General features: G+C 39.0%; 1 protein-coding gene across 2 annotated transcripts; it reads left to right on the forward strand.

Moving 5' to 3' along the window:
- The first annotated feature begins 63 nt into the window (after window positions 1–63).
- On the forward strand, window positions 64–25,244 carry PDCD10 (programmed cell death 10). 2 transcript variants are annotated; one of them, XM_030574561.1, is made up of 8 exons: window positions 64–186; window positions 7,138–7,351; window positions 11,825–11,878; window positions 18,559–18,676; window positions 19,505–19,631; window positions 22,108–22,186; window positions 22,699–22,781; window positions 24,759–25,244. In XM_030574561.1, exons 2-8 carry the CDS (start codon window positions 7,256–7,258, stop codon window positions 24,838–24,840), a joined length of 639 nt encoding a protein of 212 aa, XP_030430421.1. In that variant the 5' UTR covers window positions 64–186; window positions 7,138–7,255; the 3' UTR covers window positions 24,841–25,244. The 2 variants fall into 2 exon arrangements, with proteins under 2 accessions (XP_030430421.1, XP_030430420.1); XM_030574560.1 differs by lacking the exon at window positions 64–186 and adding an exon at window positions 538–782.
- The last annotated feature ends 1,285 nt before the right edge of the window (window positions 25,245–26,529 follow it).

Consider the following 26,529-nt stretch of genomic DNA (forward strand, 5'->3'; position numbering starts at 1 on the left):
CTTGTGGGAATTGTAGTTCGTTGGAACTGCACTACAGGTCCCAGGGGCCCATGCGGCTGCAGGCTGGTTCCGGACAACGCCTGGTGTGTGGTAACAGCGGCGGACGCTTCCTTCTCGGCAGGCACTTCCGGCGCGGCAGCGGAGCCCACTCAAGAGCGTTAAAGTCTCCGAGGGGAGGGGGGGGAGGTAAGGTACCGGGCTGTGTATGTCTCCTTTTCGGAGAGTGGGGAGGCGGTGCTCGGCTCCCATGGGCCGGGCAGGGTCACTAGTGTGTTCTCCTAGGGCCTGGTGATTCCCTCGCGGCTACGCTGCGTTAGGGGCGTAGGACACTTTGGAGAATGCGGGCCCCTGCTGAGGGCCTGTGGGTCTCCGGTGGGGCGGGGGTGGTATCTGAGGCCTGGCAGTTCGGTAGCCGCTGTGGGGGAGGGGCTGGTAATGCCCTAGGGTGGGGGAGGGGTCTGGGATCCCAGGAGTAGGGCTGGGCATCCACCCGCCCCGGCAAACAGCAGCGGGCTGAGGGGGTCAGCCAGCGGCTGGCAGGTGTACAGCCAGACCCGGGCCCTGAGAGGCTGCCCTTCGGCCCTATCGCAAGGCTTCACCTCTGCCCCCCCTCTGCGTGCCGGAGGCCAAGGCTTTCCAAAGGGGCTAGTGATTCTGGGTGGCTATTTCCCCTCCCCCCCTACACATTTTGAGACCTCCTTAAGGGGGCCCGATTTTCGGATTTAGCAATTTCTGAATGGCAAGTTGGGCACCTTCCCTCACTTGTGAAAATCTTGGCCTAGGTGTGTATCTTGTGTGTCTTTGGCATGTAATATTTTAAAAGAGGGCTTTAGTTTGATTTACAAATGTAGGTTTTATAAAATATTTATTAAATCTAATGATGGGAGTCATTCATAACTTCCCTTTCCTAGTCTTTGTAACTCCAATCTTGCAGTAGTGTGCATGAGAAGGAGAAAGTGAAACTACCTATTTGTTATCCAAGTTGAATAAAATGCAAAAAGTAAACAGCATAAATGCTGATGTGTTTTTCCAGTTTAATAATTGAAGAGGAACTTAAGGAAAATTTAAAACAAATAGTTTGTAACCTGGCTGTCCCTTTAAACAGCACATCTGACTGTCAAGGCTGGTTGACTTCCTTCCTCCAGCCTAACAGTATCAGGGCCAAGCCTCTGTGTTGCTTCCATATCCCATGAAATAAGCTCACCTGAAGAAGAGCTGTTTGCGGCTTAAAAGCTTGTTTCTCTCACCAGCCAAAGTTGGTCCAATAAAAGATATCAGAGGGGTAGCTGTATTAGTTTGTATCCACAAAAACAAGGAGTCCAGTGGTACCTTAAAGACTTAACACATTTATTTGAGCATAATCATGGTATCTGAAGAAGTGGATTTTTTACCCAGGAAAGCTTATCCCCAAATACATTTGTTAATCTTTAAGGTGCCACTGGATGCCTTGTTTCAGAAAAAGATAACCACCTTGTCTCAGCCTCACAGTATCAATTTACTTGGTGGGTTGTGGTATCATTGAGGTTAGTTTTAATTATGCTCTCTAAAATATATGATACTTTTTAATTTCTAGAAGCATCTGATTAAATCACAGGGATAGGAAGAATAGCTCTGTGTTCAAATTCCTGAGACTGCATAGGGAGAGAGAACTTGATAAAGGAACCGATGCATACTGTCACCTTCACCACGTTCATTGCTGTAGTTGCATTGCATCCATGCTGATAATTTGTTGCTTAACTAAATTGTTGTGGTGTGATCTCTGCTAATTCTTTTAGGTTTCATAATCATTTTAATTTGGCTAGGTACAAAAATTGGGGCTAGGTACAATTTAACGGCTTTCTTGTGTAAGTGATAGGTAGAGATAAACACATGACCCATTTTTAATATATCTGCCTTTTGACTGTCTAAGGTGCTAATCTCACGTTGAAATTCACTATTTCAAAATAATGTATGGAGATGGGAGTGAATTGCAAAGTGGATGAGATTCAGAACAGTTTTAATGAAGCTGCCTGGTAGACTTTCATGTTTCCTGTAAATTGTTCACACAACTTTTTGAATGGTGGCGCTCAGCCACATTCACAACAGTGAAGGGTACCTAATTTCCAATATGCAGTTGCATTTTTTATCACAAGTAAGCCCAATTATAATTATAATTACTTGTATATATGTTTTCTGTATAAATATAATGTTTTGGAGACATGTCGCTATAATAATGTCTGAAAGGTTATAAAATGCCCAATATTTTTTGTTGGTTTTGCCATACACATGCTGCTTTTTTGGAATAACTTATTGCCATACAGTTTCTCAAGTATAGCCTCTGCTTAGGTTCTTCATTTTTGGAAAGTTTTGGGGCAAGCGAGTTATGAAACTTTAATGGGGTATTATTTCACTTTCTGATAAGATTCTTTTAGTCCCCTGATAAATGAAACTGCTTGGTGTATGAGGCAGGGAAGGCCAGAATCTATACAAATGAGTGCATATTCCTTTTTTATTATATTTTTGCCCAGTTAGACTGGCAAAGTTACAGTGGTTTAACTTTTATTGATCTCATCATGTTAATAATGTCATTCAGTGGTCATTTGCTCTACGTAAACTAAATTTTCATTCAATAAAAGAAAAGATCCTTCAAAAGTGAACTGATCATTAGGTTTGTCACAACTTTTCGAAAACAAATGAACAAAAATTGTTTAGTATAGTGGTTTATATTTTGTTCAGAGCTTGTTCATTATTTAGAAACTTAAATAAAGTTACTGTACTTCACTCATAAAGTTGGAACATGATTAAAACAAACCACATTTTACTATTTTTCATCAAATCACCAACACTGCCACCTGTCTTCACTTGGTGACTGAATCAAGCCGCTCATATTAGGAAATTTCTGATTACTCTGCAGATAAAAATAGGTAAGAGCCAAACTGCCTGACTCCATGAATGCAAGATAGGATCTAGTCAGGACAAATGCTAATTTTTTTTTTCTAGTTGAGTTTTGGCCAGTTACAGTCTGATGTACTAGGGATGTAGGGGGTTCGTTGTTCCTCAACCTGACCTTTTTTGAACCCTTATCTTTTTTCTGTCTAGAGAAAGTGAGGAAGAACTTGCTGCAGATTAGCAGTGCTTCCAATAGTCAGGGTAGGATGGTGGCATCTCTGAGAAAATTGTTATGCAGTGTCTGCTCAAGAAACCAACACTTGACGTTGGGAATCTGCTATATTATTGTCTGATGTCTAATCTTCCATTTTTGGAAAATATTATAGGGAAGGTTGTGGTGAGACAATTCTAAGTATCTAGATGCCTCAGATAATCTTGACCTGAGACTGCATTGGTGGTATTGGGAGAACTTCTGCTGGTGTTATCTGCATGTTGATTAATATGTGCTGCTTTTTGATATAGTTAATCATGAGGAGTTGATGAGCTATGGCATCATTTTTTCTGAGTTTTTCTAAAAAGTGATGTCAGGCAACTGCTTTTCCATGCCCCAGGGTGCTGTCATGTAGAATTCCGCAGAGTTCTAACCTATCTTCCCACTTGGGAAGATTATTGAGGTGGTGTACGGTATGTGGTGTTTTCAGTATGCTGATCACGTACAGCTCTCAACTTCCGCTGCTTAGCTTAATGTCTGGAGCATGGATGAAAATAAGCTACTGAAGTTCAATCAGGGTAAGACCAAGGTAATGCTGGTAATTTGAGGGAAGCTGCCAGAAGACAATTCAAAAATTATCATATCTCTCTTATTGAGGATTGAAATATTCTGTTTGTTAGTAGAGCTTGCAAACTGGAGTTGATGGTAACAATGATTAGGAAGACATTTCTCACCCATCTTTGCTTAGCTATGAGTTGACCATTTTGTTTGGATATGGCCTTTGCTACTGCAATCCATGACTTTGTCACTTTAAGGTTACAGTTTTGCTATACGTGGGGTTACCTTTCAAGATGCACTAAACACTGTCAACTGGCAGGATGCTGCAACCTGAGTCTCAAGTGGTATATCTTGTATGGAACACGTAACATCAGTGCTTTGTGATATGCACTGAATTATTCTTGGTTTTCAGGTGAAATTTAAGGTGTTGGTTTGGTGCTTCTGTTGACACTCCTCTGTATAAAGGAGTGGGAGCTGGGACAGACATTTTTTTGTGAGGAGCTCTCAGTTTTGGAGCACGCCTTTTTTCCCCCTTCCCATTAGCCCTGCAGTCTGAATAATCTGATTTTGTTAATCTTCAAGGTATGCTGTAATGCCTCTCTAGTTATCCAGCATTTTGGGGTGGGAGCAGCATAATAAAGGCAGTTGTTTCTGAAGGTATTGTTAGGACTTGATTTTTGTTGTAGTAGGCTATTTTCCTGATTTTGGAGTAAGGATAACCTGCTGATTTTACTTCTGACTTTGTGTGTGTAATTTTTGGCAAATTCACCAGTGGATTAGAATAGGTGTGTTTGTGTAGATATAGATGTATGTGTGCTTATATGTATAATAACACATAGTATGGTCCACTGTGGAGGCAATGTTCCAAGTTTTTTGTAAATTCAAACAAAAAAGAACCTGAACTCTGTTGGAAATCTAGAATTTCCATGAGCTTCATGGTAGTTGTGCTTGTAACTGAAGAGGGTTCCCAGGATGTGCCAGGGATTTTGCATCTTAGCTCATTTCCGTTATTATGAGCCATAGACCACTACTACCACCACATATACTAAATGTGTTGTCCTGTGAATCCTCTACCACAGGGGTTCACAAACATCATAGCACTGCGACCCCCTTCTGGGGTCATGTAAGGTAGTTTTTGTTATCAGGAGGGCGGGACCAAAGCCTGAGCCTGTCCAAGGCCCACTGCCCTGCGGGGGGAGGGCTAAAGCCCAAGGGCTTCAGCCTCAGGCAGGGGGGCTGTAACCTCAGCCCCACTGCCCAGGGTGGAAGCCCTCAGGCTTCGGCTTTGGCCCTGGGCCCCGGCAAGTCTAAGCCAACCCTGGCAACCCCATTAAAACCCACTTTGGGGTCCTGACCCATAGTTTGAAACCTGCTACTCTACCATAGTGGTTCAGAGATACAGTGCTGAGTCCATACACTTCCTCCTCCACCACCATGTTATGAGCTGGAGATCCAACTTCAGTTAAACTCCTAGAAGCAGAGACCATGTCCTATGTTTTTGCAGTGCCAGGTGTGTGCTTAGCTCTCTAATTATCTTAGCCAGAATAGGAAGTCTGAACATTTCTATCCTAGGTTTTGTACTGGCTCTCATTACCATTCTAAGTAGTTGTCCTTTTAGATGGGCATAGGTAGTGCCTAAGTGACTTCTTAGATTCTTTGGCTATTCTTTTTTGGGAATAGGAAGCTCTACTTTTATTTTAGATAGGCTGGGATTACTGGTTTAAATGTAATTGTGGAAAAGCTTCTATCAAGAAAGTCTTGTAGCATATCCTGAATATGGTCACTGTCTGGGTCAGTCTAATCCTCCGGAAGTTTGTTCCTCAGCTAAATCCCCTCAACTGGGAGTGCCTTATCTCCTATTCACCTGCTTGATTCTGTGCTTTGTGATCTTCATTGTACCAGAGGAATGCAGCTGTCTTGGTTGCTCCTGAACACAGAGATAGTCTCTACTGTAGCTGATATATGATCCATTAACAACTTTAAAAGTTAAAATGGAGTCTTTGAACTGGCAGTAGAAGCACATTGAGTCAGTAGAGGGACTTGAATACAGGCTTGAATGCACACTGGTTTAATGCTTGGAGGAGGCAGACATCTGGATACTTTATACTGTTCTCACATTCAGCATCTGGAAATTGCACTGTATGTATCCTGTTCATCCTCTACATATGTGTTGAGAGAACCCTTTCTTTAGATATAATTGAGATCCTCCTTTGCCCCATACACTCGATATGCATTGGCTACACAGACTACACTTAAACCTGAGCATGCATTCTCCCTGCAAAAAAGCCAGTGGTAAGCTGGTTTGAATGCAGACTGCTTGTCAACCTTCCTTGTGTCTCAGGCAGTGTACAACTGCCAGCTTCTGCTTGCCATTTCCCTGTTAACATGCAGCCCAAATTAACTTTGAAATGGGGTTATCGTGGTTGATAGAAACCAGAATATGAGACAAAGTGACAGATGAGTAAGAAAAATGGACTGATTCGTTGACCTGTAATAAGACAATTAAAGAATGAATTCCCTTGCTAAATTCTATATTTAAAAATCCCTTAATATTTGTTACAGATTTGATATTTGAATAAAACACTCTTTCACTGATAAATCCTAAAGTTGGATAATATGGTACAGGTATTTAGCTCTATCTTGTGAGTTTCTCATGAACCAGATAAAGTAGAGGTATGAGTGTTTTTCCCTTTCAATACAGTGCTCGTGTGCAGATTGCCAAGTTAGATGGGTTGGGTAGGGTGGAGAATTTTTAAGTATTAGATTCAGTTACTGGAACAGCTTTTTTCCATTGAGCTAACATAGTTGCTGACACACCCTGAGTAGGAACAAGATATAAGATTTCTGTTTATTTAAAGGCAAAATCTGATATCGATAACTGAGCTAGTCGGAGGCAGCCTGTAATGATGATTGATTGTATCTTTTAATGAGTGATTATTAGGATTTTTTTGAAAATGAAACTAGATACATAGGTGTATAAATTAAAATTTGATTGTATGTTTGTATTTCTGTTATTTATAGTAATTGTGCATCTTTAAATATGTATTGCCATTTCAGGGCTATAGTACATATCACTTTAAAAGTGTGCATTTTACATATATGAATTATATTATTAGAAATCTTATGTTTCTGCTCACTAATGGTGGTGAGAGCTTCCAATGTGAATCCTATAAGGGAAGAATCAATTCTTTCTCCTTTTCAGTACTTTTTTCAAGAAAAGTTGTGTATGAGAACTTGAGATACAGCTGTAACCTTTCCAGTAGTGCCTTGCTTATCAAAACAAATTCTTGGATGGGCTACAGTGACTTAAAATTTTAGAACTTCATTAAGTAGAAATCCCATTCACTGAAGGGTTCTTTTCTTGTGAATGTAATGTGTGTTTTCCTCTAATTATCATGCAGTACTAGATCTGCTACTTGAAACCTTTTGTAGTAACTTTTCATCTGAAAATTGTGGCAGTAGTTCAGTGTTTATAATATGTATTTTCCCCTCCCTCCCAGGGCAATTTATTTTTCAAAGATTTTAAATATTCTTCCACAACGAGGAAAAAGAAAAAACCCTTCAGTGAATGAGGAGTCTTTGCTTTTGTAGCATTTTTCTTGAGAAGTGGATCTTTGAATGAGGATGACAATGGAAGAGATGAAGAATGAAGCAGAGACCACTTCTATGGTTTCCATGCCACTCTATGCTGTTATGTATCCTGTTTTTAATGAGGTAAGCTATGTTCTCCTGTTCATAGTGTAATACTCTATTTTGACATGGAGGTTCCTGAAACCAAAAGGCAAGTGGCACACTAATACATGCTGTTTGCTCTGATATGCAAGGATGTCCTACCAAACCCTCAAGTCCAACGTCTACCATACGTTCTTTTTTGTATTTCTTCATCCTTCTTATCCTTGAAAGCCATCAGCAACCTTTAACATAATCTTCAACAATTTAAGTTTTTTTTCTTTTTTGCCCCGATCTTTTTCTTAACTCTGGGTTTTTGGAGAGAAGCAGGATCTTAAGAGGGAGATCAGGCTGCAAGTATAAAAAATGTAAACTTAAAGTAACAGTAGATTTTTTCCCCTCCCTTTCCAATTTTAGAAGTGAAGAAAGAATAGGATGCAGCCTGTCCCTGTCAAGTAATGCCTATTTTGGAGAATACTGTTCCATTGAGACAGTTATTTCAATGCCGCAGTTTATGACTTGGAAGATAAAGATGGGGATTTAACAGCAAAATATAATTTTAAATTAAAAGAAAATGATCTTGTGGTGCTAGAAATCTGTGTATTTTGTGGTACTCAAAGCAAAGCTGAACACCTAAATTGTTTGATTACTGCTTATGAAGTTAGATTTTTTGCTATGTTTAAGTGATGGGAACCTGAAATAGATAGTGGTAATCAGTGATCAAACTGTAGTGCAGGGGTGGCCAACCTGCAGCTCTTCAGAAGTTAATATGTGGCTTCTTGCATAGGCAGTGACTCCGGGGCTGGAACTACAGGTCCCAATTTTCTAATATGCCAGGAGGTGCTCACTGCTCAACCACTGCCTCTCCCACATGCCCTTCCCCTACTCTACCCTGTCCCTTCCTGCACCCTCCCCCAAGCCTGCCATGGCCTCGCTCCTCTCTTCGACCCCTGCGCCTCTCCTTCCCCCCCTCCCAGCATCCTACAGGCCATGGGAGACCCAGGAGGGAGGGGAGGTGCTGATCAGCAGGGCTGCTGGCAGGCAGGGGGAGCAGATGGGGACTGCTGACATATTACTGTGACTCTTTGACAATGTACGTTGGTAAATACTGTCTCCTTCTCAGGTGCAGGTTGGCAACCCCTGCTGTAATACATCACTGATCTTTTAATCAGAGTAAAATTTTAAAACTGTGTGTAAAGTGGTGGATGAACAGACACTTTCCTGTAAGATCAGAATAGAAACAGCAGGTAATTCATGGATCACTTCAGTTATTTCATGTTCAAGACATGCCTTAAGATCACTGTATTGACAGCAAAGGTTATCTGCAAATGTTGCGTAGGTGGGAAATTTAACTCTGAATACAGGGCTAATCCAGAAATGTGGTAAAATGAGTGCTGAGTTATCCAAGTTAGACATACTTTCTAGTCCATCAGTAACTAGGCAGGGTATTAAACAGTAGCTGTTAAAGTTAAAAAACATTAACTTCTGTAGAATCAGAGAAATTCCATTCAAGAGTATTAAAAAGAATTGGCCAAGGAGCTCTTTGTATCATTCATGTTGATTTTTAATGAATCTTGGATCGTTAACTTTATTCCAGTTCTCTAGAACTTCCCTAAAGTCATAATGATATTTTAAAAGGTTATATGATATTCCTGGGTAACTAGGCCAGTTAGGATGACATTGATCCCAGGCAGAATCATTGGCTGATATGGGACAATCAGTAAAGAAATAAAGGGTAGTAGCATAAATAATATCAATCAGCATGGTGTCACGGAGTTTCGAGGGGGACAGGGCCCTGCACTACGATTCACCGTGACTCTCAGCCAGCCAGTAAAACAGAAGGTTTATTTAGATGACAGGAACACAGTTGAAGACAGGTCTTGCAGTGCGGACAACAGGACCCCCTCTTTCAGGTCCATCTTGGGGGGGTCAGGGGAGGCCAGGAGGTCTGCCTGGCCTCCCCTCCATTTTCCCAGCCAGCTCCAAACTGAAATTCTCCAGCCTCTCCTCTCCCTTTGATCTCTTTGTTCTCCAACACCTTCAGTTGGCACCTTTGTAGAGGAGGGGCCCAGGCAATTCATTGTGTCGACCATTCTCTGTGCAAACCATATCACAGGGCCCCCCTGGGCTCTGCAACAATCACACACCCTGATCTCCCCCGATATCTAAGAAATGCATAGGGGAAACCGAGGCACCCACACGGTATTCAGAGAAAACCTTAAGAACATTCCCATTTCGTCATACATGGTTTATGGAAAAGAGGTCTTGTTGGATAAACTTAGTATTTATTGATGTGATCACAAATGTGGTTGATAATGTACTTTCCCGTCTTTGACTTAGTTCCATGTGGTATTCTGATTTTTTATTTTTTTTTAAAGAAAAAGAAGCACCATTCAAAATTAATAGAGCCCATATTCAACAGATTGCGAAAAGGAGCTAAATGGGGAATTGTCATCTCAGGGGTCTGGTGTTTCTAGTGTAGAGTCCTGCGGTGATCTGTTTTGAATCATTGCTAATTAGTATCTTCATTGATCTAGAAGAAAGGATAAAATCATTACTGGTGAAATTTGCAGGTGACACAAAAATTAGTGATAAATGATAGAAGCAGATCAGTTATATGAACTGACCTGGATCACTTGGAAAGGTGAGTCCATTTGAACATTTGTTCTGATACAGCCCAATGCAAGGTCATACATCTGAAAACATAGTCTCCCATCCTGTAAGACCTATCCTGGAATGTAGCTACACTGAAAAAAAGGTAATGGTCATGGTAGGTACCAGTTGAATGAGTTCCCAGTGTGATACTGTAGCTAAGGGGATGAACATGATCCTTGAAGGCTTAAAGAAGGGCATAGCAAGTAGAAATAGGGATATGATATAACCTCTGTACATGGTATTAGTGAGACTTGCTAGAATACTGTGTCCAGTTGTGGAGTCCACGCTTGAAAAAGAGTGTTGAAAAATTGGGAGGTTCAGAAGAAAGCTACAAGGAAGATTTGAGAGCTCAAAAACATGTCTTATTATGAGGCTTAATAAGTTCAACCTTTTTAATTTATCCAAGGTTATGAAAAAATGACATGAACACGATCTATAAATACCTACAGGAGAAGAGGTCCAGTAGTAGGGGAAGCCCTTTAATCTAGCAGAAATAGGAATGATGAGATCCAGTGGCTGGACTCTGAAGCTAGATAAATTCAAACTAAAAATAAGAAGCAAATTTTTAACTTTGAGGCCAATTATTTTTTGTAACAATTTACCTAGGGAATGTGATGGATAGGTATCTTTTTAAGGTATGCTGTGGCTCAAACAGAAGATACAAGTGTGATGCAGAAGCTATTGGGTGAAGTTCTTTGGGCCTATCTTATATGGGAGGTCAGACAAGATTATCATGATGCTCCCTGTTGACCTCAAAATCTGTGAAAGCAGATGTTGTTACAACAATTAAACTGGCTGAAATGTAAAACTGGTGAGTGTATGTATTTGTCCTGTGACTCTATGTCTCAATTAATGGTAAGGCTTATCTTGTTGAGGGAATAATGATCCCAGGAGGACGTTAACACTGGTAGACATAAATGTAGACAACACACATGCACAAATTGAAACTTAGAAAAAACAAACAACAAAAAACTTATTACTGCATGAGTAATTTGAGTTTAGTTCTTTTGCTGCTCTTAAAGTTCTAGTTTGAATAAGGTGAAAAGCACTAACGTTTTCCTTGGCATAGTTTACCTTAGAAGATTAAGTATTATGCATATACCTGCTACTGCACGATACACTTTGTAGTCTTCATGCCTATGCTGAATTTTGTCAATCCTTTGTGATAATTGTTCACAATTCAAAATGATTTTTTACACTCTGCAAGTTCCAATATGTGCTAATACTTAATTTTGTTTTAAATAACAATATGCCACCTGGTTTTACTGATTTGACTTATCCCATTATCTTCCCAGTATGGATCGGATTCAGCTGAGGTGATGTCCTTGAGGTTGGCAGGAAACTTTCTTTATACAAAGTGAATATTTTATTTGTATAAAGGCCCAGTTAAAACATTTTGGATCATAATTTTAATCTAAAATGTAACTTTCTATCTTGTAAGATTAATGCTAGTTCTGAATTGTGATGTCGTTTTCCCAATCTGGGCCATGTCTCTTTTTGCAAATACTGGAAGTAGTTTAGACTTGTTCATGTGACTCTGAGTTTTGGTCAAACTCCTTCTGTCTTTGGTTCAGATTCTCTGACTTCAGGAGCACACAGTGGAGAATCAACACTCCTGCCTTATCCATTAGCATTACAGTTTTTAAAGCTTGTTTTGGGACAACTGTGAGCAAAATCTTCCCTTTTAGTGGTTGGATTTCCAAGCCTCTGTCCCTCAGTTGAGACCACCCACTGAGTGCCTCTTGTTTGTTCTGTCCTTTCCCATTATGGCAGAAAAGGCCAAACAAAAGCTCAGAGGTAACTACTGGCTTTTCTTGTTCTGATGAAATTCATGTTACTAATGATTCTGAACTTTCATTGCAGCTAGAGCGAGTAAATCTATCTGCAGCTCAGACCCTGAGAGCAGCTTTTATTAAGGTGAGAAACTAATAAAGAATGATTTCAAGTTGTGTCTGTCACTCAGAAACACTATAAATAAATGTTTGAAACACAGTTTAAAATAAATGTGTTTTCAGCTTTATTGCTCTGTTTTTCCCTTTGTGCCATCTTGTTTTAGAAGCAATATTTAGTAAGAATCAAGTGGCCTACAAGGAGATTACCCAGCTTCCACTTCTTCAGAAAGACTAATGGATTGATTGGGCTGTCTTAAACTTGTATGATTTTAAAAGTTTGTGTTGTTCTGTACTGGACTCATGAGGGAGATGGAATTATTTTGTGTAATTGCTAAATGTAGTGATATTAAGCACTTCTGATATGAAAAACCTCAGTAGAAGATACTTGTAAAAATCATCATTAGTGTAGACTTACTATCAACTGCTACTTCACATTAAATGTACAGTAGGAGATGGGTGGATTGTAGGTTCTGAACACTCTGCTGATTGCCTAAGACAGACAAACTCTATCTCCAGTAAATCGTTTGAGTGGAAATTCTGCAAGGAGCCTCTTGAGTTTTTTCCTTCTTCTATGTATGTGGTTCTCTTCGGCCTCCAGTCCGCCCTACCCCTTCTCCCCCCTATGACAGGAGGTAAACTGGCTCTAGGCTAGTTATTTTTACTGTTTTTGTAGATTATACAGGTGAAATCTTGCCTGGAATTAAGATGGAAAAACAATGTTGAAACTTAAAACAAATTCCTTGTGCGGTAGGCCTGAGATTCTGTGCTGTTCCTCTAAGGATATGTCTGCACTGCACACTAAGCTTGGGCTCTGACTCAAGCCCCACTTCTGCCCACACCCAAATCAATCTGACTTGAGTCAGCAAGCACTCAGGACTGGAGTCCTAGAAACCTGCTAGGGCAGGGGTAGGCAAACTTTTTGGCCTGAGGGCCACATCTGGGTATGGAAATTGCATGGTGGTCCATGAATGCTCATGAAATTGGGGATGAGGGCTCTGGCTGGGGGTGCGGGCTCTGGGATGAGGCCAGACATAGGGAGTTCAGGGGGCTGGAGGAGGCTCCAGACTGGGGCAGAGGGTTAGTGTGCAGGAGGGAGTGAGGGCTCCATCTGGAGGTGCAGGCTCTGGGGTGGGGCCAGGGATGAGGGGTGGTTTGAGGTACAGGACGGGACTGGGGATGGAGCAGAAGGGCTTAGAATATGGGAGGGGGCTATGGGCTGAGGCAGGGATTTGTGGTGTGGGAGGAGGCATGGGTTCCAGAGTGGGGCCAGAAATGCAGGAAGGGGCTCCAGACCTGGACTGGGGGTTGCAGTGCAGGGGAGGGGGCTCTGGGCTAAGGGGTTCGGAGTGAGGAAGAGGCTCCGGGCTGGGACAGGGGGTTGAGGTGTTGGGGGAGGGGATGAGGCCTCCTGCTTGGGGGTGTGGGCTCTGTGGTGGGGCTGGGGATGAGAAGTTTGGGGTGCAGGAGGGTGCCCTGGGCTGAGAACAAGGGATTTTGAGACTGGGAGGAGGATTGGGGTGGGGAAGGGGGTTGGGATCCGGGAGGACGTTAGGTGTGCAGGATCTGGGTAGCGCTTACCTGAAGCAGCTCCCAGAAGCAGCGGCATGTCCTCCCTCTGGCTCCTACACAGAGGCACAGCACTAGCCAGATGGCTCTGCGCACTTCTGCATCTACAGGTGCTGCCCCTGTAGCTCCCATTGGCTGTGGTTCCCGGCCAATGGGCGCTGTAGAGCTGGTGCTTAGGGCGGGGGCAGCATGCGGAGCCCCCTGGCTGCCCCTTGGCTTAGGAGCCAGAGGGAGGGAACATGCTGCTGCCTCCGGTGCTGCACGGAGCCACGGCACATGCGGAGGAGGGCAAGCCCTCGACCCTGCTCCCTGGCGGGAACGCGAATGCCAGATTAAAAGGTCTGACGGACAAGACGCAGTCTGCGGGCCATAATTTTCCCACCTGCGGAAAAAGGTACAAGCCTTGTAATTTTTACAGTGTGGGCTTAGGTTTCAGGTCTGTGTAGTGCAATATGGATGTGTTAGCAAGGCTGAGACATCTGGGTCCAGCAATTGTAAAGCCAGTTTTACAGTGCAGGTGGAGTCTCAAGCATGGTCTTGGAAATACTGAGTCCACAAGCCCGTATCCCACAGATCCAAGTTTAGTGTACATTGTACACATAACTTGAGAGGTTTAGCACAGAACTCACAGCCCAGGGAGTGACTTTCAGGTGGGTACAGAGGTGGCTTAATCTGGACTTTTCTGGTGGATGCAGAGAGCTCTGACTGAGTTACAGAAGCCTCCCTAGAGCTTGTGGAGTAAAAATACGCAGCCTAATTTTACTGATTTGAAGTATCCCTTTGTTTTCCTAGTACAGACTGGATTCAGTTGAGGCAATGTCCTTTGGAGGTAATTTTATGGCTCTCTTCTGCTGTTGCTGTGCTGGCATAATCCTCTCCCAGCTGTGTATATGACTCTGAGGGCCTTTTTACGCCACTCCAATCCTTTTACATGGCATGCAAGGGTTCGAGCAAGGATGAGATTTTCACTCAGACTCTGTGCTTCTTTACAAATTAAATCTTGAGATGTTCTCTTTATGCTTCTCCCACAAAAATAGAGAACATCCATGCAACTTTGTAATTTTTTCGACCAAAAACTGACTTTTTTAACATTTTAGACTGTTACGCAGTGTTCCATGCTGATTGACAAAAGATAATGACAGAACCACAGGAAACTGCCTTTAGGAGAGGAAAGAAGGGGAAAGTAGGGAATAGGATTGTCCTTGATCAGGTAAGAATTATGTATTTAAGAGTAGCTTTGGCCCTTCTACCTTTCCTCAGATACAAAATATAAAAAGTTCTTTAGATTTCTTTTCATTAGCTGCACAAAATACTAGTAGGAGGCAAAGAAACAACAATCCAAAGATCCACTGAACAGAAATACACAAAGGTCCTTGACTTTTTTCTTTGTGCTTCTGTAATATGAAAACTGGGTGTATTTATAAAAAATCAACTGTAGTGTAAATTTTTATCATAGATTGCAATAAACATTTTAAATTAAACATTTATTGTCATCTCCATAAAAATACAGTTTAATGTAGGAATATGTACTATAATCTACTTCAGCTTCTTAAAGTTCATTACCTTCTTGAAATTCCAACTCTGCAGTTGGGCTTGGTCTTAAATGCATTAATCAGACTATTAATACATGAACATAATTTACATTTTGATAGAATCAGGGGCACATTTCCTTAGCTAGCTTCTGCAAACTAAGTGTTAGATCCTTCTGAACATAGATTAAGATTCAGTTTCTGGCATCATCATATTGTGTTGAAATATGAGGAACTGTTGGTGAGTCACATCGCTTGCATCTCAAGCACCTGGTAGCTATGTAGATTATAAAGAGTACTTGATTTCTGCTCTAAAACAGTGATATCTAGTGGCCTGAAGACCAATTTTCATCATTGAGACAACCTTTATTGCAGTACAGTTTTCTTTGTTGCCTTGGTTTGACTTCATTGAAGTTCAGCTTCTCTCTCACTAGGTCTGTAGATGTATTTTGGAATGACATTCTGGAATTTCCTGATTTAAACAAGTATGTATATGGACTGGGAAAATTGCAGAATAGTGGAGGCATTAAACTACAAACTCTTCTGGGCAGGGCCTTTCTGTCTTTTCTGTAAAGAACTGTATATGTTTGCAGTGCTAAATAAAACCATAGCAATAAGCAGTCAAATCGATTTGTGTGCAGACAGAAGAGGGTCTTGAGACACAGCCTGGGCTTAGTGTGCAGTGCAGACATACCCTTAGAGGCACAGCACAATGTTACAATACCATTGCTATTGCTTGTTAGCAGCAAATATATTATGAAAGTATTACCTCAAAAAAATATAACAGAATAGTGAGATACTTCACTTGATATAGGGTTTAGAATGTGCTCTGTTGTACGGAATGCTGTTGGCCATCCCTTGTCATTGGTAATCATTTTAAAAAATATACAGTGGAAGTAATAGCATTCAATAAGTTTCTATATGTACTGACTATCTTGAGAAATCGAATTCATATTCTCTAAAGAGTCTGTGCAGGATTTTCACTTCAGAGTCTTGACTCTTTAATGTGATACTAGTAGTTCACTAGCTTTTAAAGTTCTCTGATCCTATGGGTAGCAGTAACATGGTAAAGCACGAACTAGGTACTCTGTGGAGTATAAAAGCTGCCCTCCAAATGTTCCAATCAGAGTTTTTTTGTTTTGACCATGGTCGGAGAAGACACTCCGTGCCAGACACTGGCCTTGAGCTGGTCATTTTTCCACCTTTTCATGGGATCCCAACTTATTGGCTGTCCACCTGCAGTAACCCTGACTTTCAGCCAGGTCTGATATGGTGGTTGTATTTTTGAAGCCTTTTCATCAGGTGATTTAATTCCTCTTTTTTTTTTTTTTTTTTTTTTTAATTGTTGGTGCCGGGAGTAACTGGCATTTTGCGGGCATTCTAACATGCATTTTTTCTTTTGATCAGAGCCTCAGCACTACTTCAGCATTCTCTACTAAATGTACAATGCTCCGGTGTCAGCATTGTTCTCTGTCTACCAGCACTTGAGTCTAGATGCTCTGTCGTCAGATTTGTTAGGCATCTCAACACCTTCCATCTCAACGCCTTGTTCTATACTTGTCTCAGCACTTGTTCTGTATATGTTGGTTCAGTGCTTTCCTCAATGCCCTTAAAGGCACAACATACTGGTGCTTCTTTTTTCTTCATTTTCAGTAAGGCCTCTGAGAAAGGAAGATGATCGTGAGTTCCAATCTTGTCAGAGCACTACAGACCAATGTCAAAAAGCTGGTGACCCTGTTTGTTTGCTTTGACTTCCTCTAAGTCCGCCCTGATGTACAGAAGGCCCACATATGTCTGTAGATGTCACGTAAAATGCTAAAGAAATGGGGGGAGTACCTTCAGGCTTTCTTTGAGGCATTCCCCAGGACTCTATTTCAGTCCAGTACTGAGGTAGGTCCAGAATGCTTTGAAGAGTAAAATCTTCAAAGCTAAAGCCCATCAGCCAACCCTGTTGAGTACTAAGATTCAGTGCCAGCATTGCCAATGTTGATGCAGGCTTGGTTTCATCTTGTAAACCTATTAGGGTAGCTTTAATACCAAAGGGCTCTGTCTCGTCACCAGCAAACCTGAGCATTACAACTGCACTCAAGGGTCCCAAAAAAACAAAAAAAACCCTTAAGATGTAATAGTGAAAATCTTGTAAGATGATGGATCCAGAGAAACAGCATTACAGCTAAATAAGCTTTTTTTGCCCTCTGTGTTCCAATCTAAAAGCTATCCAGTTATTCTTTCTTGAATTCTAATTAAATCCAAGGTGGTATATGGGTACAAAACTATGAACTCTGATACTGGAATGGAGTTTTGGATAATATGTTTTCACTTACTATCAGTGCAATACAGTGCAACATGCTGTGGTGAGACTCAAACATGACATGACTGCAATAAAATCAGACAGTAGAGATATACTATCCATGTAATTCAAAAAGTAAGAGGAGGAAGTCGTCAGTGAAGGTGGATGGAAAAATTGGTAGATGAATGAAAAAATTAAATCCAAATGTATGACAGGAAAATATTATGACAGTTGACTTGTATAATAAGAGAATAGTACATGTCTAGGCTGCTGGTGAGAGAACTGAATTCAAAATAAAACTGATAATTTAACAGTATATAGAGAACTTTTAGTGATTACATGGATAAAAATAGAATTAACATCGTATGCTTAGAACGGTTTAGTGTAAAAACATCTCTAATTTTTTGTTTGTTTCATCTTTTTAAGGGGTTCTGCTTTGTACTTGATTTCTTAGGACTGTGTTCTTGTAAGATGTTTGAATATTATGCAGAAATGATTTTGAAAAATTTGATTTTATTTTGGATTTATATTTTTGTTTGACATGTGGGAGGGTGAAATATTGTATTAGATCCAAAGGGTAATAACGTTTTTGTGTTTAGTGCAACTAAATGAATATTTACATTTAAGGATTATTGAGTTTAAATAACAAAATCTCTTAATAATGGAATATATTGTAATAGTAGGTGGCAGGGACTAAAGTAAACTTGAGTAGTGGAAAATAATTAAAATACAAAAAGGAGCAATAGCCATGTGTGAAGCCAGTTATTGGATTATGCAGATCTGTTGTAACACCTGCAAAGAGTGTCATCTTCTGTTACTGACACTCCATTAGAAGAAACACTGAAGCATTTGAAAAGCTATGAAAAAGTAATACTAGTGATATGTGAGAGTTATGAGGACAAATTGAAAATCACAATATCTGTGTAATCTGAAAAAAAATATGGTTGAGAGGAATTAAATAGAAATATATAAAATGTCTTCTCACCTTCTATATCAATATAATTTTGATGTTTTCAATTTTTATTCAAAGGGTAAAACCAGGTAAAGGGAGAGCGTGAGATACCCATAAATACTTTTATGGAAATGAGTGAAACGACTTAGTGGGAAAATTGCGGATACAGTAGTTCAAGAAACATTGATGCGATCTTGGAAAAATGCTTTACAAAGTGGTCTGCTGTTATGAGCCTATTCAACTTCTCTAGTCCATAATAATTTGATCTCGTATGTACGCTCTGTTGTCCCATTGAAATCTAGCTTTATGCTTTACAATGTCACTGAAGTCCTAAATATTTCTTAACCAAAATGTTCTTTATAATATAGGCTGAAAAAGAAAATCCAGGTCTCACACAGGACATCATTATGAAAATTTTGGAGAAAAAAAGCGTAGAAGTGAACTTTACAGAGTCTCTTCTGCGTATGGCTGCAGATGATGTAGAAGGTATTTATCATCTCTGGGAATGAGAGGTGGGAATTGCATTTAGACCCATGTTCTCCGATATTGATGGGTATAAGCCTACCTTTTGATACTGTTTTTCAGAGACAAATGTGACATTAAATCTGAAAATTAGCATAGAAAATCTGTCAGTTTTCTTTTTCGGGACAGGTTTCATCTTAGTGAGCATTTTTTTTTTTTTTTACAAATCCTGTTTCAGTATAACAAAAACCCTGTTATAATGAGCACTTATGGTGGTATGGGTATTTTACTGAACATAGTAATTTAACTTTCATATTTATTATACTCTGTAATTCTAAACGCATAATTGACCTCTGCAGTGAAAATTATAAATTATTAGAATGTACAGTGCATGTTATTCACTCAGTATAGCACAAAATCTGTCTTTTCTACAAGTTAGGAGGCAAAATGTTCTTTCTAATATGGTGGTGTGTGTTCCTCGTAGAACCAGGAATTCACTGTAAGAGGGTTTCACTCCATTTGGTAAACTTTTTTCATACTGTATTGGATTAGCACAATGCAGTCATTCCATTCAGTGGATCTTCCCTGGATTATGTTTTTTGTAAATTACATTAAAATAGTGAATGTTCTGGATTTTTTGGATTGAGTGGATAAAATCAAGTAAAGGCATTTATAACAAACAGACTGTGCTTCTATCAATATAGAAATCCATTGCACATGCATAATGCAAGTCTGTGAACCTCTTTTAAAATAGAACTTTGAAGTACTGATGGAACTTTGAATAGCAATATTCAGTGTCACTAGAAATATACTTGAGGGTAAGTAATAGTTTCTTGTTTTTTTGCCTATCAGAGTATATGATTGAAAGGCCAGAGCCAGAATTCCAAGACCTAAATGAAAAGGCACGAGCACTTAAACAGATTCTCAGTAAGATTCCCGATGAGATCAATGATAGAGTGAGATTTCTTCAGACAATCAAGTAAGTGCTGCATTCTGTATTTATCTGCAGATCAAGCTGGAAGCCTCGACTTGGATATTAAGATGATATTATATGTGTTTTTAGTGGTGTGATACGGTACTTTCAGTGCTCCTGGAGCTTTTGACAGTACAGTGCTGCTCTAGAGGAATGGACCGTCCTGTTCAGAGAGCATGACCAGTGCCTGGCTCTATCTCTTGCCAACTGGAAGCAGGAGTTGGGGAGCATACATTGCACCTCTGTGTAGCATGTGGAAGAAGTATTGGTGCATTAAGATACTTTGTACTACGTTTGCTTGTGCTGCACTTGTTTTGTGGCTAAATAGGACTTTAGTTTCCATGATCATGAAAAGTCAAACTAGAAACAATCTTGTTTATATATTAAATGCTTATATATTAAAAAATAGTGCTGTTGTAATGTGTGATAAATACCTTTACAATGTTCCTCTTACACACAGAGACTGTGTGTCACAGTAGTAGAATATAAATCACAGTACTAATAAATATAGGACAGGATTGGTTATGTAGGTAGTCAATAATTGCATGAGACTAACAGTGTTACTACCATGACATGGATTTGTTCTGTGGTCTTAGGCAAGTCACTCATCTGTTGTGTGGATAAGTTAGTTAATGTCCATGAAATATTATTATTATTATTATTATTATTAGTATTATAGTAATGCTATATGTGCTAACAGCTATTAACTTAGTACAAGATGCAGCTTATTTGAGAATGGTTGAATCTATAGTTACATGGTTGGTATAATAGGATGATATAATGCTATTTAATTTGTACACTTTTTATTTTTCAATTACTTGCTTTTGTCTGGTTTTTTTAATGGGAATTTTGAATGCACAGATGGGGCAATACTGGCTAGTGAAAGATTTTAGAGGGGTCTGTGTATGCATAATGTATAAATCTTAGAAGTGAATTTTATTGATTTTTTGAGGCTTTCCATACATGTTGTCATATCGTGTATCCAGGTAAATGTATCTAAATGTCAATAGTTTTATCTTCCCTGACACCAGCACAACTTACTATAGTATATGTGTATGTAGTGGATACTGATGGATGAAGGGGTAAAATTTCCTTAATGCTGATGGGCTTATACATGCCCATGTTTGTACTGCTATTTTTAAGTCCTGTATTGGCTGAAAACTTCTGGCTTTATAAACAGCATTGGCTCACTAAATTGGTTAACCATTCTCAATTTCTATTTCCATTACATATGTGGGTTTCATTTGTTTTTCCCAAATGCTTGTCTTACAGTGTGGCAGTCTTCACTTTTAGAGCTTGACATTTCAATAAAAGGGTTGAGGCGGTGCCCAGGGGGTGGGATGAAGGAGGACATGCATGTTCATGTCCCAGCAATACAGCAAGCTTGAGTTTGCTTGAAATTCACAAGCTAAGGGGAACAGTTGTATAACTGAAAACAGCTAATGTTAAACATGAAACAAAAAGGGTCAGACAAAGATGTCATATCTATGCAAAAACTTAATCTTGATTAGTTTGTCTACTTTCAATGAACTCTGGATTCACTGTTCTGGACTGATATAGTGATACAAAGTGTCAGCGATTTCTCAAGCAGGAAATAGCCTGTAGCACTCTATCAGAAGAGTACCTAGATCTCTGCATTCTGCTCAGTGACTAGGAAATGGGATTATAAACATCCTGAAATGCAATTTTGAATTTTGGTAAGATAGTAGTAATAGAGTATAATTTTTGACATTTTATATAATGGTGTTTATAAAACTGTGCACATTATTGCAGAGTTTTGATATAAAGAAAATGGTACAACACAGTAACTACTCTCTTCTCACCACCCTTAGTACAATAAGAGAGATGCAGGCTGTTCTTGTTTCAAATTGATTTTAAAGCCTGCAAAACTAGATACTGTTGTACACATTAGTCCTGTGTGTGGGTTAGTGACATCAAATTGTTTTCAAAGGCACTGGATGTAAACATTTTCTGCTAGGTAGTTTAATTTTTTTTAGTGTTATTGGGCAAGCTACACGGAATCCCACACTTTTTTGAGCCCCTTGGTATCCTAAGTATAAAGTACATAATGGATGAGTTTTTTCATATTTTGAACAAGCATTAAGGATTTAATTCTGCTATTAGATCCATGCATGCAACTACCCCTTAAAATGCTGGGAGCTGTGTGTGCATACTGAAGACACAGTTTAATTCTTACTGTTAAAACAATGAGTATATAGTATTGTTTAACATAGGTTTCCATATTACTGGGCAGATACTGGCTTTCAGAGTATAAGGAGCACATTAAACTTAATTTGGATTAAGTACTATATAATTTGATTAGTTCTTTGCATTTGGTCTTGCTGCTTCATATCTACATTATTTCTATAAAGTACTTTAGAAATAAGTATCAAATATGATTTTTTTCCTGGAAGTGATTTAAAATTCAGCATTAATTTAGGCTAACTTAAAATGATATCTTTTTTTTTTTTAAATCAAATAGGGACATCGCCAGTGCAATAAAGGAACTTCTTGACACAGTAAATAATGTCTTCAAGAAATATCAATACCAGAATCGGAGGGTACGTGAATTAAGATTTGCATGTAGTATTGTATTATTACTGCTAAATATAAATATGAAAGCTCTTTCGTTCTTATAGTGTAAGGGTCAGTGGTAGAGGTTAGCTAATCATTTAGCGAGTCAGAAGGAAATGTACCTGAAAAGAAAAGATAAAACAGTGTAACTAATTCAAATCTGTCACTAAGACCATATACTTTTTTCTATTTATTTCTTCCAGTAGGCATGGGTTTTTAATATGTATAGATGTGTCAGTGTTGTATCATTTTAAAAATATTAAAGTATAATGTGTCATTTTCTAGAAATGTCTGAAAAGAAACTTACATTCCCTTATCACTTACCTTTTCATTTCAAAATGTTTTGAATTCCTGGATCTGCATATCTTTAATTCACTCTTTTTGTTTTTGCTCCCTAGTCCTTTGTAGCTTGTTACTGATTAGTTACTATAAGTATGTTGTTCTGTAAAGGTATTGAATGATTTTTTTTTTATTTAATTGTGGATTTGTATATTTTTAGGCACTTGAGCACCAAAAGAAAGAGTTTGTAAAATACTCCAAAAGTTTCAGTGATACTCTGAAAACCTATTTTAAAGATGGAAAGTAAGTATGCTTTTGAATGCAGCTTCATAACAACAAATGTGTGTGTTCCCTTTTATGTAGTGTTAAATTACTTGGGCTCATATGGCCGTGGCATTTGTCTATCTTCATTTCTCCGTGTGTCTGTAAAGGGAGAATAAACCCATGAATACTTAAACATCAAGACAAAGTAATCAGGTGTGTAATTTTGAATATTGTGATTCACTTTACATTTAGAAAATTTCCTTCATACTGCAATATCTCAAAGTACTTTTCAGATAATATAAGCACCAGTTAGATGTAGTCAGCAGACCAATAAGAGAAGAGGAGAAATTGTGATCAAGGACTTAACAGCAAATTTCTACAGTTGATTAGATCGTATGGAGATATCGAGATTTGTTTGGTCAATATTTATCTCATAACACACATTCACATGAGTGCATGGAAACTTTAATATTCATGCAGAGTCCACAATATGTTTTGTGCCAGAGCTGAAAGATAATATCTGTGGTGAACTATTTGGTGTTTCAACTACGTTAGGAGGAAGGGGAGAATCACTCTTGGTATTCCATTGTGGTTGCAGGGAATCTTTGTACACCTCTACCCCAATATAACGCGACCTGATATAACACAAATTCAGATATAACGTGGTAAAGCAGCTCTCCAAGGGGGTGGGGCTGCGCACTCTGACGGATCAAAACAAGTTTGATATAACTCAGTTTCACCAATAACGCGGTAAGATTTTTTGGCTCCTGAGGACAGCATTATATAGAGGTAAAGGTGTATTTGAACCACATGCTAGGAGTGGCACTGACAGGATTCCCCCAAAATGTCTGTCATCAGCCTGAAGGTGGTGATTGCAGTGTAGGGCCTTGAAGTTTGAGGGTTAAAAGTGTAGTTCTGAATAGAATGGTTCTTAAGTCTGTACTAGGAATGTGAAGAACACCCAACAAACTAGATAAATAGCAAGCTTCCTATAATAATCAGACATCAGTCAGGAGTTATAAATAAGATGCAGCAATCTGCTAATGATTGTATTCAGCTTTGAAAGGGTCTTCTAGAATAGGAATATGCCATAATATGCATGGTAAAACACATTTTGAAACTAACAGGTTTACACAAGTGATAGAAGGGCAAAATTAACGTGGGAAACTAGGAACCTGGAATGATGATGGTCAACAAAAGCCATCAGACCAAACACAAATACTCACTAATAATTTACACTCCTGTAGTGCCTTTCATCTGATAATCTTAAAGCATGGAAGAGCCAGTGCTAGGATTTGGAGAGTCTGAAAAATACTGCATGAAATCCCATCTGAGACTTGAATTACTGACTATGTTGGGATGCAAGAAGTGATATAACTGCGTAAAACTGGCCATGGCCCAAAGCAAGACTTTTTGAAAGGCATCAGAAAAAGTGCAACAATAAAGCAAACAAAATGACAGCAGTCTGACAAGTATGGATTAGGGAGGTGAAAAATCCCATCTGTGGTGACCTCATTCTTGGTCTTTAAGTTAAAGATAACTGAGCAATGCTGAAGCAACACAGTATAGTTCCCCTGTTGTATGGGGATGAGGGAGAAAATGGCAAATTAGTCAACATCCACTCCTGTTAACTTCAGCTGGACTTGTAAATGCTCACCACTTCTGAAAATAAGGCTTGTAATGACCACTGTTCCACTCTTTTCTAGCTAGCTTTGGGTTTTTAAATTAAATTTTCTGGAGCCAATAGCATTGAAGATCCTACCATCAGTTGCTAGTGTTCTTTGGATGGGTAAGGCATGCAAGACTGTGATATCTAGTCACCAACTGTAAATTGAATGGAGGCTTCTATACTGCAAAACATCTGAATGTGCTTCACTGTGATGTTTTGCTGACCCAAGATGCATGTAGTTATCCAGATTTGGTACTAAAATTTATTGCATAAAGTATTTTAAAGCAGTCCGTATTTGTCTGAAACTGTTCTTGGTGTTGAAATATGTTTTTCTTATCTTATAACAGGGCAATAAATGTGTTTGTAAGTGCCAACCGACTAATTCATCAAACCAACTTGATACTCCAAACCTTCAAAACTGTGGCCTGAAAACTGTATATGTTGAGAGTTGTACTTTTCAATGGTGGATAGGATACCTTTATATGTAAATTTTAAAGTTTTGACTGTATAAATTATCAGTCCCTCTTGAAGGGACCTAATGCAGGATTTCGAATGGGATTATTGCCATCTTGCACCATATTTTTGTAAAACATTGTAGCTTAATCATAATCTCACGATGAAGATTTTGCATCACTCTTTGCTATTATCATTCTTTTCAGAATTATAAGCCAAAAGAATTTACGCCTTAATGTGTCATTATGTAACATTCCTTATAAGAATTGTAAATATTTGGTGTTCTATTTCTGACATTTTAACTTGAAAGCGAAAAACTGCAAGACTATGTATTTAACAATATTGGTGGCAAATATTCAATAAATAGTTTACATCTGTTAGTTTGTCTGTTTGTATGTGAACAAAAAATGTGTAACCTGTTTCCCTATAATTAAAGAATATACACTAAATGTGAGAAGTAAAAGAAAATTATGTGGGTGCTTTAGGTCAACGGCATTTTAAATCACACCATAAAAAAAAGGGAGCTTTCCTATTTTCCATTTCAATCTGAGAGCAAGCTTTTTGGAAATGTGTGATCAATTGCCAAACTTTGAGTAAGATACTAAGCCACACTTCTATTATTAAATCACAAAGACAAAACAAAGGACCAAAAGTAGCCGTTTGTTTAAAAAAAATAAAAAATAAAGATCAAAGGCAAGGTGCTCCAGTGGGATTACACTCATGTTGCTGACAAATTACACAGGTAATTTGTCAAATCTAGTTTAAATCTCAATTAAAGCTAAAATATGTGACAGACATCCTAGTGAGCATTTCTTTACGTCCCAATTGTGGTATCTAATTAACGTATATTTTTAAATTGCTGAGGCTGTTGAGAAACAGGACTAGGTACACTGCTAATATTGGTTCAGAAAGGAAGCTTGCATAACACCAATCCATAGCATTTCATTTTCTTTATTACTATCTTAAGCATTTAAAGTATGAGCACTGAATTACAATGCTTTATTTATTTATTTATTTATTTATTTATATATATATATATATATATATAAAGTGTGTGTGTGTGTCGCTATTCACACACAGCTGACTTTGTTCAGCAAATGACATTCTGAAATGTATATTCATTTTACATGACAATTAGCTTTATTTGTACCCTTTCCCATGAAGAAGAACTGTATTTAAAACTGTCCTGTTTTAGGAAAGATGAGTTGTTTCTATCTTGCAGGCAGCCAATTTTTCGGTAACTGCAAGTCTGTTAATGGTGGTGAGGGACACATCGTAGCTGATTTGCCTAGGGATTCAGGAGCCCTAGAATTAGTGTCCAAATGTTACATCAGTTAGGCTTTGTGGTGAATTTTTCAGATGTTCCAATACACTGGACTGCTTGAGTCCAATGTGGTGATGCTTTAATTCTTTATTGGGATCCAAAATAGTGAAGCTCCCTAATTGCATTGTGAGCTCCCTCTAAGAAACATTGCCCATAGCCAGGAATGATCAGTTCATATTGTCTAACCTGAACAAAACAACTGGTAAAGTCCCCTGAGCCATCAGTTTACCCATAAACAAATCTAGCGTTCTCTGTTGAACCATTGTTCTTTCCCTACAACAACCCCTACCCATGCTCAAGTAAGTGTTCTGATGTCTGGATCCAAAATCTGCATCCGTTCC

Source organism: Gopherus evgoodei, chromosome 9, assembly GCF_007399415.2.
Source record: "Gopherus evgoodei ecotype Sinaloan lineage chromosome 9, rGopEvg1_v1.p, whole genome shotgun sequence".
Classification (NCBI taxonomy): Eukaryota; Metazoa; Chordata; order Testudines; family Testudinidae; genus Gopherus; species Gopherus evgoodei.